The sequence below is a fragment of the Indicator indicator genome, chromosome 9 (genome assembly GCF_027791375.1).
Source record: "Indicator indicator isolate 239-I01 chromosome 9, UM_Iind_1.1, whole genome shotgun sequence".
Classification (NCBI taxonomy): Eukaryota; Metazoa; Chordata; class Aves; order Piciformes; family Indicatoridae; genus Indicator; species Indicator indicator.
In genome coordinates, this window is record NC_072018.1 from 10872551 (window position 1) to 10885559 (window position 13009).

Genomic DNA, 13009 nt, shown 5'->3' on the forward strand with positions numbered 1-13009 from the left:
TCTCTCTTAACCACACAGCATTTTTAAGGACACATCTTAATGTTATCAGTAAAGTTTTCAGACCACAAAAATCATACAATAGATTTTTAATGGTATTGCAATTCATTTGCTGTAAAACAAAAATAGATTTAGAAAACATGAAAAGATGCATGTAACCTACAAATGCTTTTCTCAGGGCTTGCCTTAACTTTACATAAATGTGAACCACACAGTGATGCATCAGTCCTGAAACTTTTGTAAAATGCATAAATATTTTTTCTTTTAATCCAGTTACAAGTACATGCTCCAGAAGGTTATAGCCAGCATTGATCAAAGCAGATTTTCACCATTCACAGGAGCTTATAAAGACTCAGTGAAAGATACCTGGTGAATTTTGAGGACAGACATTTGAAGCGGGCATCTCACTACTCACACTGAGCTCCCTGTGCTTTTTCAGCTATGACATATCTTTTACTTTGGACGTTGCTTGAACGCTACTGTGATTAGCCTAAATAACCCCTTGAATTATTACACAGACTTTTACGAATCAGTGTTACAATTCTTGTCACCATTTTCTCCCTCTGTAGCCTGACATAATATTTGTCATAATTCAGTGCAAAGTTCAGACAAATCATGCAAATAAAGAATCTTGTACTTGAAACGCACAGGTGCAAACCTGCTGGTTCCTTCCTCTCCCCAAACAGAAACAATGCAGATATGCCAGAAAATTTTTAGCAAAACTGACAAGATGAACTATTTGTTATTCACAGCCTTCATAAAACTGTTCATCTTTTTAGACAGCTTAGCTCAAGACAGCAGCTTTCCCATTCACAATCAGTAAATTTGCAAACATTTTCATGCTGTGTACCAAATGCTCATGGACAAATCTCAAGCCACTACTCTTCTCTGTGTATCTCGCAGAATTAAATGCACAAATAAGATTCACAAAAACATTACATGTGCACTGTAATATATATCCTTCCCCACCTATACTTGTGCAATTAATTTCCTCTGATTATTGTTATTACCAGTGGATCGTGCTGTCTTTCAGTCCCACTGTCCAAGGCCTCCTCCAGACTAATCTTTCCCTTTTCTCATTTAGTTTGTGACACTGTCTGAAAATTCCATCACAAATGAGCAGACTTCAAAAGAATAATTTGAAATAGCCTGAAGAGGGGAAAGAAAGATGGATTTTTTCCCTCATCTACCCAAATATGCTTTTAGATTTCTTGACTGTGAGTGCCCCAGAGATTATAGAAGATTCTTAATTCATGTACCTAAAGGAACAAAAGAACATTACTAAAACCCTTTACATTTCTTCAAGTTTTCATTAATAGTGAAAACTATTATTAAGTCCTCAAGGGATATTACAAGCCACAGCTAGAGAATGAGTGTGTGGGAAAAATTGCATCCACATACAAAGGAATGAAAGATTAATCATGCTACAGAAACTGACACATTGGATCAAACCTATGCAATTAGTGTTTTGGGTTTTTTTATTATGTTTTGGAGTTTCCTTTAGGATTTGTTTCTTGTTTTGTGGGGACTTTTGTGAGTTTGGTTGTTTTTTTCTTCCCCAACAGGGACTAGAATCAGCTGGTTTGGACAGAGGCACATAAAAATTTTTGCCATGAACAGCAATAGAACAACATCCCAGGGTGAAGTTCATCCTCAGTTTCTATTACTTAGAAGCAAATATTCCTCTTAGACTAAATGAATCAGCTCTCTCCTCTCAAACACCCACATTTTTATCTATTATCTTTCATTTTGTATTTTCCAGTGGAACACCTGATACTTCTGAGGATTTAAACCACTGCTGGGCTTCATGTCATTTCATAGCAATGAGGTTCTGTCTAGATCTGCTCACATGGCTTAGAGTTTAGTCACAACTGAGCATCCTATGACAATACTTCTTCAAATTCCATGCCTTTTTTTCTTCACTAAGGCTTAATTCAGCAGTTAATACCTTCAGGCAGACAAGAACACTGGTGGTTACACAGTGGACTCTTCTACAGATTAAAGTATAAAGTGTGGTAAAACCAATCATACCACAAGTAGTATGTAATTTGGTTTTCATCTTCTCACAAATATGAATGCGGTATATTAAGGTGTACCTCCCTCCGCAGTAAGCAACATTCAAAACTCAGCGTTTCAATCCTAGCTGATTCTTGCCACGGAGCTCACTCTAACTATTCAACAAGCACATGAAGACAAGATTTAGATCTTGTTGAAGGTAATTCTCAGTGGTCTCTCAGTAACTATACATCTGTGTGTATGGCAATAAGATCCACAATAAGCTCTGCTTCAGTTTACTAATTACAACGTGACTTGCTAGCTTAGAAGCCAATGAATTTTCTTTGCTAGTCATTTTCTCATGTATATGAACTTCCACTATACCTCATTAAGTACCCTGTAATTTGGAATGTCTCATTGTCCTTGACTCCTGTCAACACCTATATACTATGTGTGAATGGTAGCACAAAATTTTAACCTCACACTAATGACTGCTGCGCTCTTCCTTGTTAACCCATTCATCTCCAATCCCTGCACAACTGTCAGCAACTCTCCATTAACAGCTTTCTAACAAAATTGAAAGATAATTTTAAAAAACAATAAAAATATTCTATTAATAGACAGAACAGAAAGGACACCCTTTGATTAACACATATAGTATACCCAAAAAGGCTGAAGTTCTTAAGTAAGGAGCATTTACCAGGAGGTATTACAGTATTCTAACTCTCCATTATAACTGCCAGAGTTCACAGAATTTGACAATTTAATCACTGTAATGTTTATAAAAAAAATATTATTTCACTATTATAAAATTGTAACACTGTAACTCAGAGAGATGAGCAAAAGAGTGTGTTACATGGGGTCCTGTCCCCAAGTTAAAGGTATTCTCTCCAAACAAGGACTCAGTCAAGGCTTTAATGTTAGGACTCTCCATTCTAGCACTAAAAAAAAATAAAATAAAACCAAATCCACATATTTCAGACAGATAACACTAACAGCCAGGTAAGCTTCTGATGAGCTCTCAGAGGTAAATGCAAATGTCTTGCATCTTGACCCAATCACCACAACAAACTAGCTCTTATATTGTCTTCAGTACATACCAAAACAAATTCCCACTCACTAATCAAAAACTTCTATGTTTTTAAAAACAGTGAAAAGTAAATAAAAAAAACAAATCAGTTTAGTGTCACTGAAGTTCAGACACTCAAAACAAGAGATATGGCCACATACCTCAAATTAATCAACCATCACAGCTGTTATCCTCCACATCATACTGCTTAAATGCTTGAAAAACAAAGGCACTATTCAGGGTAGAGTTACCGCATGAGGTGTTACAACACTTTGGTGTAACTGTGGTACACCACGAGAACTGGGGATGAGTAACTGACTCAATGGCAGCAACACCAACTCTCTCTCATCTTCTTAGCACACACACACTCATGGACTAACACAGACCTTGTTCTAAAAGATACAAGGTACACTGGTGATGGTTTAAAGATAATGTATATTCCTTATGGTGGTTCTTGCTTCCAGCAAAGACAACTGAATCAGCATCAAATTCTTACCGCAAAACAAAGTAATTTGTGTAGCAAGGTATGCAACGCAAGGGAAAAAGCATGAAACTTTGAAGTAGTGACGTCAGGGAGTGCTGTGTATCAGACGTGGATGTGATGGAGTCACAGTCCTATAACAAGACAGGTTGTTCAGCTGAATCTTTCCAATACTTCCCCGTGTGATGTGTCATGCCACTGCTTAGCAAACAGTGATAGAAGCAAACCTGTGCTATCAGCACCAGTCTGTTTGCCAGTGATCATCTGCTGGATTTTCAGTAACTGGAGTGCAAGAACATCAGTATAATTGTTTGAACGAGGCAAGTTTCCTCACAAGGAGAGGCACCACTCTTTCCATTTAATGCATCAATAGTTTTGTGGGAAGGGTGACACCCCCTTTCAAACCAAAGGTGACTTTTTCTGTGACATACGCATAAACTTCTCCCTGAAGTCCTAAAGTATGAGTTTCTAGTAGGTCTATTGTTTTGATATTACAAGCCACATTTTCAGATTGATGAATTACTTCACAAAAAATGAGTGTGGTAATGAATGCAGCATGCTCTAGTCACATACATATTCACACATAATGCCTGGTTCTCTTACAGTGTGAAATAGCTACAGCTAATTTACAAGTTTAATGTAAAGCCTATAGAACTAATCTGAAAGACTCCAACTGACAAAGTTTCAGAGCTCTACACTTAATAACTTAAAATGATACTTCTGAAACAAATAGATTACTTCAGTCCTGCACAAAAGGCTACTCCAAAGAGTAAGTAATCAGATTCCCATCAGAAGCTGTACAATGATGGGTGCTCACAGAAAAGTTCCAGGCACACACAAAGTATTGCACCCTGCTATTAATGACAGACAAATTATTTCCATTTCAACTTTAAGACACACAACACAAGCAAATCTACACTGAATCACAACAACAGTTCACTATTTGGCCAGCAGGACATGAGCTATTTCCACAGAGAAGATATCAGTTAAACCTGTAACACTATTGTACGTTTTTTCTCTCTGACTTCAGAGCCATGCTGTAAGTTTCCTCTTTTGGCTCAGCACAGTATTTTCTGATTTTATTTTTCTTACAAGAAGTATATTTATAGCAGAAAGCAGTCAAAATTTAAGGAAAATCTGTTTAGTTTACAAATACCTTTGTCCAAGGAGAGGTGTTGTTGCGTTTGCTCTCTAAGAATCCTCACACCTACAGCAGTGGATATTGTTAGTTAGCAGTTTCATTTCATTAATAACCTCAGCAGGAAGTGAAAAGCATATTTGAAAGCTTTCTGTTACTTTCCACACCCACAAAAGTAAGATAATGATCACGCTCAATCTGAAAGCTCTTTTCTAACCAAAACTTCTCAAAATAGAAAGTTTAAAAGTATGCTGCTTAAAATAAAAAACACCATTTGGACTGCAAATGCTGAAAGCATATTAACTTATATAGAGGCACTTGAACTCATATTTGTGTCAGAGTTAAACCATCAAGTATTATTCTATGTTGCATAAATGTTCTCTTTAAAATGTTTTTTTATTGCTGGTATTTTCTAATTTCAGCAATCTTTCTATCCCAGATACTACATTGCTTACTACCAAGAACTTTTATGTGTGATCACAGCAAAAGATTGTCATTATGCTTCTTTAGAATGAAATACACATGGTTTTAATTAACAAACATCAGGACAAATTTCACTCTTGCATCCCATTTTCTCACTTCAAAGTCATATTTCAGAAAAATATGTTGGAGAAGTCTGAAGGATTTACTTTAAGCTTTATAAATCCTGTAAGTGAAAGCTGACATGTCATACAAGAAAAAAATATCAAGATCGAACCTTTGAACATAGAACATGTGAAGAAGTATGAAAGGAAATGTTATCTCCTCATCCTTTATTCCCTCAGCTGTGCCTGTGGCCCAAAGACAGCTTCAGATTGAAGCAACTTCCCACATACCTCATGACAGCTTAAAATTTGCATGAAGCCAAATGATTAATGCATATACTATGATCTGTAAAGCAGACTACAGATACACATTATATTTCCAAGAGCATTGTAACATTGTATTGCAACTGCTTTAACTTTAGCTTAAGAGTTTGTCAGAAACCTGGAAATGTTCTGACTCATTCCCCATGTCTTTACGGGCAAAGTTCTTCTATGATAGCTGTACACTGGATAAATACATTTCTTTCCTGTGGTCAAACAAGTCATGACAAGCCCAGAATTTGAGGTACATGGAAGCTGTTAGCAGCATATGGAAGCTCTCATTTCATCTGGAACAGCTTGGCTATTTACAGACATGCTTTCCAATTCAGAACAACAATTACAGGTAAACAGCAGAGTTCTTTTTAGAATGAGGTTTGACATGCAGAGGGATTCCTTTTCATCTCAGACCTAAGCCAGAGTCCAGTTAAGACCAAAGAAGATAGGACAAGCATGTACCAAATGTGGTAAATTCCCATCACTCAGTTAATACATTATTTTTATTCCTTCACTTACAAGAGTCAAAAGATGTTAGTCTTAGATATTCATCACTGACAATCACAAACATTTCAATTCTTGCTGCTCAATCCACAAGTACTGCATTAAGATTACGAAATAATCACCCAGATGTGCGTAGCTAGATACACTCCTAAGTCTGAAAACAAACTAGGTTCCCTCAGCATGGCATAGTAAACTTCCTACATGATTTGGGGATAATTATCAAAAACAGCACCCTTTTGTACTGCTCAGTGAAGTTCAGAGCCAGGTTTCTACACGATTTTCTAACTCCTGTTTTCAGTTTCAACATTGCTTACAAGAAGTCTCAAAAGATCAGGATTTTCATTACAGCTCAAGTCAGTTTCCCATCTCAGGTACGCAGAGAACAGTCAAATTAAGACCAAGCATATTCCTGAAGTTTTAAGGCTTCTTCCTCAGAGCAAAGCTGTCAGGAGTTTTAAAGCTGTCAAGATGTCAGAATTAAACCTCCTGCTTGCATCAAAGTATATAAATATGGAAGAGAGGCTTGACAACTTACTGGTGAGAGAAGTCCTCTGAAAAAAATGATTATATAAAGCATAGAACAGGCAAAGATCAGATTTAAGTCAGTAAACAGACTTGTAAATCACCAGATGGCCTCTCCAGCATCTTGTGGCTTGAGTCAAAATTGTAGATGGCTGAAATAATCTGTACAAAGGACACCAGTCAACTTAGGTTTGAAGCAACAACCACTTTCATGGCACTGTTAGTAATACTAATAATAGCCGAGTACTTAACAAGACTATTTGGACACAAAAAAAAAAAAAGATATCAGAAAGCCCACTATGTTGGGTGAAGAAGAAACACTATCTTTGTGTCCGTGTGAGTTTTAAAAATAAATACTTAAAACTTTGGATCACCTTTCTACATAACCAGTTACTGGATTGACGAACATCAAACATCCTGAGTGTAAGCAAGAAAGCCACTTTCAGGAAGTTGGGTTCCATACTTCATGCTACTTACAGAAAACACAGAACGGAGAAAGAAATGCAGGATTTAATGCAAGCCTTTTAGATCAACTTGTATAACTTGCATATGACACATCTCCACATAGCTGTCATACACTCACCTTAATAATTGTTTTTAAATCATTAAAAAGAGAAGCCTCCACAATTACCACTCTGGAATTCCCAGCCCTGTCAAATATGTACATTTCACTGAAAGCAATCTGGATTTACCCCTACAGAGCATGTTAATTTAGCTGAAGGCTTTCTGCAAGTTAATCATGACAGGTGAATGGACTGATGTGAGAGAATGATGGGATAAATGATGAGGACAGCAGTCAGCACTGAGCTAACTGTCTCCTCCACCTCAAAAGCAGATCCAACAACAAATGGTCAGCTCCACCTATGTCAATGCAACTTCTCACAGCTGATTATAAAATGGAAACACATCAACTCCATCCAAGACAATTCACTAAGTCAAAATCCCCACTTTCTTCAGAGCTTAACTTCAAATCTAGGTGTCAAGGTCTGAGAAGTAGGTTTTCAGCTATGATACTAATATCCTTCATGAAAACATCTCAAAGCACATCACAGAAATAAAACAGAGTAACTGTAGAAATTCTGTTGTAAGAAGTCTATAAAAAGTTATTTCTACAGCATAGCAGGATGTTTGAACTTCATTTTCAATAATTTCAGTTTCATTCATTTCAATACTGTTGTAAGCACTCATCTTTCAAAACACCGAAAAACTTAAATTGTGACTATCTTAAAGTAATTAATTTCACTCAGTGAGGACATAAAGCTCCTAAAATCCCAGCATGTTTACTGGGTATCTTTCTAAAATGTAGTAATAATAACACAAATTTTAAAAACAACAAAACCAACAACAAAAAAAACCCACAACACTTTATATCTTTGTTAATTTTTCATTTGTTATATTTGAACAGATGGAAACTCAAGACTCCAAAAAGTTTTAGGAGCTATGAGATTCAGTTATATTGAGCCTGGCTCTTCACCAGGGATCTTTTCCAGAGTTTATGGAAAAGGATATATCTTCCATGAATAAACAGAGAATTTAAAAAAATCTATAAAGCTACGGTGTAGGTTAGGGAAGGTAGAAATTTAATTGGAGACATTCCCCTCCATTTTGCTAACTCAAAAATACACACAATTCCTCTCTGATGTCAACAGAAATCTACCTAGGGACAAATAGTTGACACCTAACAATTACAGAGCAGGATTAACGCCAAGAGCTGCTTCTTGACATTTTACACCAACATTCAAGATGCACTTTTCCTCTGGTTTGTTAATCCACCCAACACCCCTGAATGAACAAAGAGGTGTATTCCAGTTCATTCACTTGCTAAAGGAGCAATGCTGAGGCCAGACTTGTTACCTCTCACTTCACATAAAACATTATTCCTTTTCCAGAAGCAGCTGAAATAGCACTGAAAATACCTTTCGAAGTGAGTTTTCCTTTAAGTATTGACCCACCATTCATTCCATTGTATATACTTCTGTGGTGAGGTGATACGTCATCTGTTACTTGTCTCCTGAGGGTACCTTCTCTGCTGCCTCCACTGAGGTGTTTGAGATGCTCTGGGCTCCCTCCATAGTGTTGTTTAAGATGCTCAGGGCTTGTACCTCTCACTTTGTGGAGTTGTTCTGTACTTCCACTCAGTGTGTGCTTTTGAAGATGATCTGGGCTGCCACTGCCGTGCTTTTGATGCTCAGGGCTGCTGCCAGGCCTTTGCTTTTGAAAGTGTTCAGGGCTACTACTCAAAACATGCTTTGGGATAGTTTCTGGACTGCTGCTGCTGTGCTTCTGTTGTTCAGGTGCTTTGACAATGGTTTTGTGATGTTCCGGACTTGGTCCTTTCAGATGATGATCAGGACTGCCAGAACTCCGAGGCTTCTGCAGGTGCTCAGGGCTGATACTCCTGTGTTTCTGATGCTCAGGGCTCCCTTCACCCCGAGGTTTTTGAAGATGTTCTGGACTAGTACTCAGATGTTTATGATGGTCTGGACTGTCTGTACTTCCTGTGCTAGAAGTGCTACTCCCATCACCAACATCTCTTATGTAAGTACTGGTGGTGGTTAACTGGCACAGGCTGATTTGGCTGTCAATAGAGCTCCGGCTGCCTGCCCCACCACTTTTCTCCTCATCCAGCAACACACACAATTCTTTCAGCTCCAGGTTTTCTTTAACCACTTCTTCTTGTCTCACCTCCAGTTCTTTCAGCTTCTGTAAGTATAAGGCAACCTCTTTGTGCATAACACTCGCACTGTATCTGCCCAGTCTCTGCCACTCACGGGACACCTTCTTGCCTTTCTGCCTGTCATCATCCAGAAAGCAGCAAAGGTCTCTCAGTTCTTGGTTATCTTCTTGCAGTTTTTGGTTGATATCCTTTAAAAGAAAGATAATTATAACAGAAAAGAGTCTAAAAGAATTAACATTATACCATTACCCCTATACAAGCCACTGAACAGCACTGATACAAACCCATCATCTAAACACTTAAATAATTTTGTGGGTAGACTGTGCATATTCTAACAGCATCATGCTTCAGACAAAGCTGCTGTCCAGTAAAAAGGGACTATAATGTAGAGCTAATCTTGGAGGGTTAGAAGACAAATTTCAGATACAGCATAAAAGTTTCAGGTGCTTAATTAATACTAAGTATCCCAAATACCAGAATAATTTAGCTCCCAAACTGGGTAAAGGTCATAAGCTCTCTCATGATGATCTCACTCCCTTGAGAAATATTCACCTGTGAGTTCCTGCTGAATAAAACTACATGGTACATCAGAAACTGGAACCTCATTTAAAATAGTTAACTATTAACATTTATACCCTCTACTCCCTAAAGCATATTCAGATATAAAGATGAACATTTTAGACATTTAATTTTTTTTTTAAATTTTGTGTCAGATATACATAAAAGAACCTTGTCAGTCATCACTGAATCAGAATTGCTTCAACCACTCTAAAATTAAATAATCTGCTTTAATAGATTTTTGTTCTTCTAACCAAATGAAGTACAATTCCATGCCCTTCTCTAAGTGAGTAGCAGTCTGAAGCAAATGCTCTAAAGCAAAATGTTGAAGCTATTACTATAGCAGAACAATAGGCCAAAAAAAACATTTGCAGTATTTTATCCTCCTACTTATGGTAAACTGGTTTGTGACTACATTTATCTTTCTTCCATTTAAATATTCATTCCTTCTTGTGTATGATATTAGAAATAGAGATTAGCCACTACTGAAGGCCATTTCGGCACTGTTCCTTAAGGAACCTTTTGTAAATCTACAGGATATTCCTCTGTGTGTGTGTGTGTCTGATCTTTGTCTCACAATTACTTTGAACTTGACCAATTTCAACCCATATTTGACAAAAGAAAAAAACATCTCAACGAGGCTACAAGGTATCCTTAAAAATCCATGCTGGTGAGAGAGATTTACAAGGATTCCATGGTGGAATAAAAAAAGCTGTGGAAGCCCACAGAGTCAGGAGCAGGAGGAACCCATCTACCAAAACCAGGCACAGCTAGCCATTATTACTCATGGATCAGGTATTCCACACAGGACAAAGGAGGAAGATGGCCAGATAACAATGCAGGACTCAAAATCTCCTCACAAATTCCTTTTTAAAGTTCCAGCTGAGGCATCTAAACAAAAGGTGGAAGTTAATCATCACGTAAGGAGTTCAGAATTCAGGGAGGAATTTGTCACTTCTTCCTACACATTTTGGTGTGTTTTGTTACTTATCTGGAAGACGCATAAATCTGTATGATGTCACAAGACCTTTGCACAGAACTGGGAGAAAAACACTACTGCAATTTAACTTACATTTAAAACAATCTTTATTTTTACTAAACTTCTATCACGGATAAGCCTTTTTTACCCACAGACATTAAATACAGTCAAAGAGCAAGGGGAGACACACACTGATACTTTGCACAGCAGGAAAACTTGGGAGACAGGAACAGTCTTCCCTGATATGCTATTTATTCTATGTCACACTATTATCAAAGACATTTTCTCAGTAATTTAGTTGTTTTAAACCATTCTACAAAGGAAGAACTCTCTTCTAATGTACTCTCCAGTAATAATTCAAAGGCCTATGCTGCATCTGTCTCTCCTTTCCTCCAACCTCACCTCACCAAAGGAATTTCCTATAATGTCCCTTCCCAAAGCCACAAGACAGAAAATGTGTTGTGGAGATGCCTACTTTAAAATAACATGTAGATGCTATGTCAGGGTAGTTACCTGCAGTCACACTAGCTTCCCAGTCCTCAGAACTAGGAAGTAAACATCAGAGACTATGCTTCAATTAAGTAAGTTCACTTAATAGAGGATAAGTCATTACAGACTTGGTGTGCCCTTGACTGTAGGCTGCAGATGTATACTATCCAAGAAATGGTTTGCTCTGAGATGCATTATCAGATGTCGTTTCCAGATAACAAACTAGAGATTGGTTCTGATTATCCCAAAACTGAGCCCATGGGTTTGCCATCATCTGCCACACACTGCACCCTGACCATGACCACTCTGTCCAGTGTTCAATCAGCCTCTCCAGACTGCCTGACAGATTAATAGGTTACTGTAATATAGCGATGAAAACATGCATAAGCTACACAAAACCTTTTGCATGCCTACAGATCTGCACACTATTCTTTATCTTTCAGCCAAGATCATTTAACCTTATTGCAAAACACTGAAGTCTCACACAAAAGTGACAAGGCTTAAGTGTTTTATCAACCCGAAGCATACTGGGGTAGAGAATTTCACAGCCTGTCGTAGAGTAGGCCATCTCTTAAGTGGACACTGTGATCAAACGCTATATACTCCAGTCGGTGTTCACTTTTCATGCGATTCGCGGCAACGGCTCTTCCCAGACCATCCACCTGATGAAATCGCTCCCGGCGGGACGGGCTGGGGACGCAGAGACACGGCAGAAACCTCAGGGCTCCCACCCCGCCCACCCCGCTACCTTCAAGCCGCGGATCTCGCCAAGGTGGAGCTGGAGGCGCCGGTTGACCTCCCGTATGAGGTTGCTGTGATCCAGCATCGCGCTCATCTTCTCGGCCTCGGCGCGGCGGAGGCTGCGGATCAGCTCCTCCTTGCTCCACTTCAGCAGCTCCTCGTCCGACACCTTGGACAAGTCCTCAGCTGGCGCTGCCCCGCAACTTTCCGCCGCCACTTTCGACATGGTAGCGGCCCGGCAGCCTGGGGACACCCGCAGAGACAACACCCTTCCAAAGGGCTACAGCCTTTCCCGGGGGCCGCCCCACAGCCTCGGCTGGGGAATGGGCCCCGCGGGCAGCTCCTGCGGGAGGACAGGGGTGTCCCCAGCTCCAGCAGGCTGGGCTCGAGGAAAGGAGTTACGAGGAAAATCACTTCTGGCCTCAGGCAGCGGATCCAGGAAAAAAGGAGGAAGAGAAGGAGGAAAGGGTGTGGAGGAAGCCAAGCCACAGTCTGGGGAGCAAACTTCCCCCGTCGAGAAGCAAAATTTTTAAAAATAACATAAAAAATAAATAAATACTAAGACAAAGGAAAGCCCGACAAGCCGGGCTCTTTCAACAGGTCAGCGGCAGCAGCATGCGCTTCTTTCCTGCTGCTGTGCCAGGGCTACCCGCCGCTGGAAGCGGTACCTCTCACGGTAACCGACGCCCCTCGGCTGAGGGCTGTAGGCTCGCCGAGCGGGCAGGATGCGAAGTCCCGAGCCAACGCACCATAGCGGAGGAAGCGAAGGTGGGTCGTGCAGGGATGCCGGCCGCCGTCCCGGCTCAGCCGCAGGCACTGGCAGGCGCAGAGCGGCTCGCGGCTTTTCACCGGGGCGCGCTCCACGTGCGGCCCGGCGCGGGCGGAGCGGCGAGGGGAGAGGGAGGGCGGCGCTGTCCTCGCGCGGCTAGCGGGCGCCACCTTTCGGGCACCGCCCTACAGCACGGCTAGCCTCCGCTGGTGTTGGGGGGGTGCTCGGAGGGAACCCCGAGGGAGGAAGCG

At 40.0% G+C, this 13009-nt stretch overlaps 1 protein-coding gene across 2 annotated transcripts in view; it reads right to left on the bottom strand.

Annotated features, from left to right (window-relative positions):
• Positions 1-12215, bottom strand: part of CCDC85A (coiled-coil domain containing 85A) — a 73350-nt gene extending 61135 nt beyond the window's left edge. For both annotated transcript variants that reach the window (XM_054383607.1, XM_054383606.1), the window contains exons 1-2: positions 11997-12215; positions 8498-9410 (exon numbers count right to left, since the gene is read on the bottom strand). In XM_054383607.1, the coding sequence (XP_054239582.1) occupies positions 8498-9410; positions 11997-12215 (1132 nt within the window). The remainder of the gene's footprint in view (positions 1-8497; positions 9411-11996) is intronic.
• Positions 12216-13009: the final 794 nt, after the last annotated feature.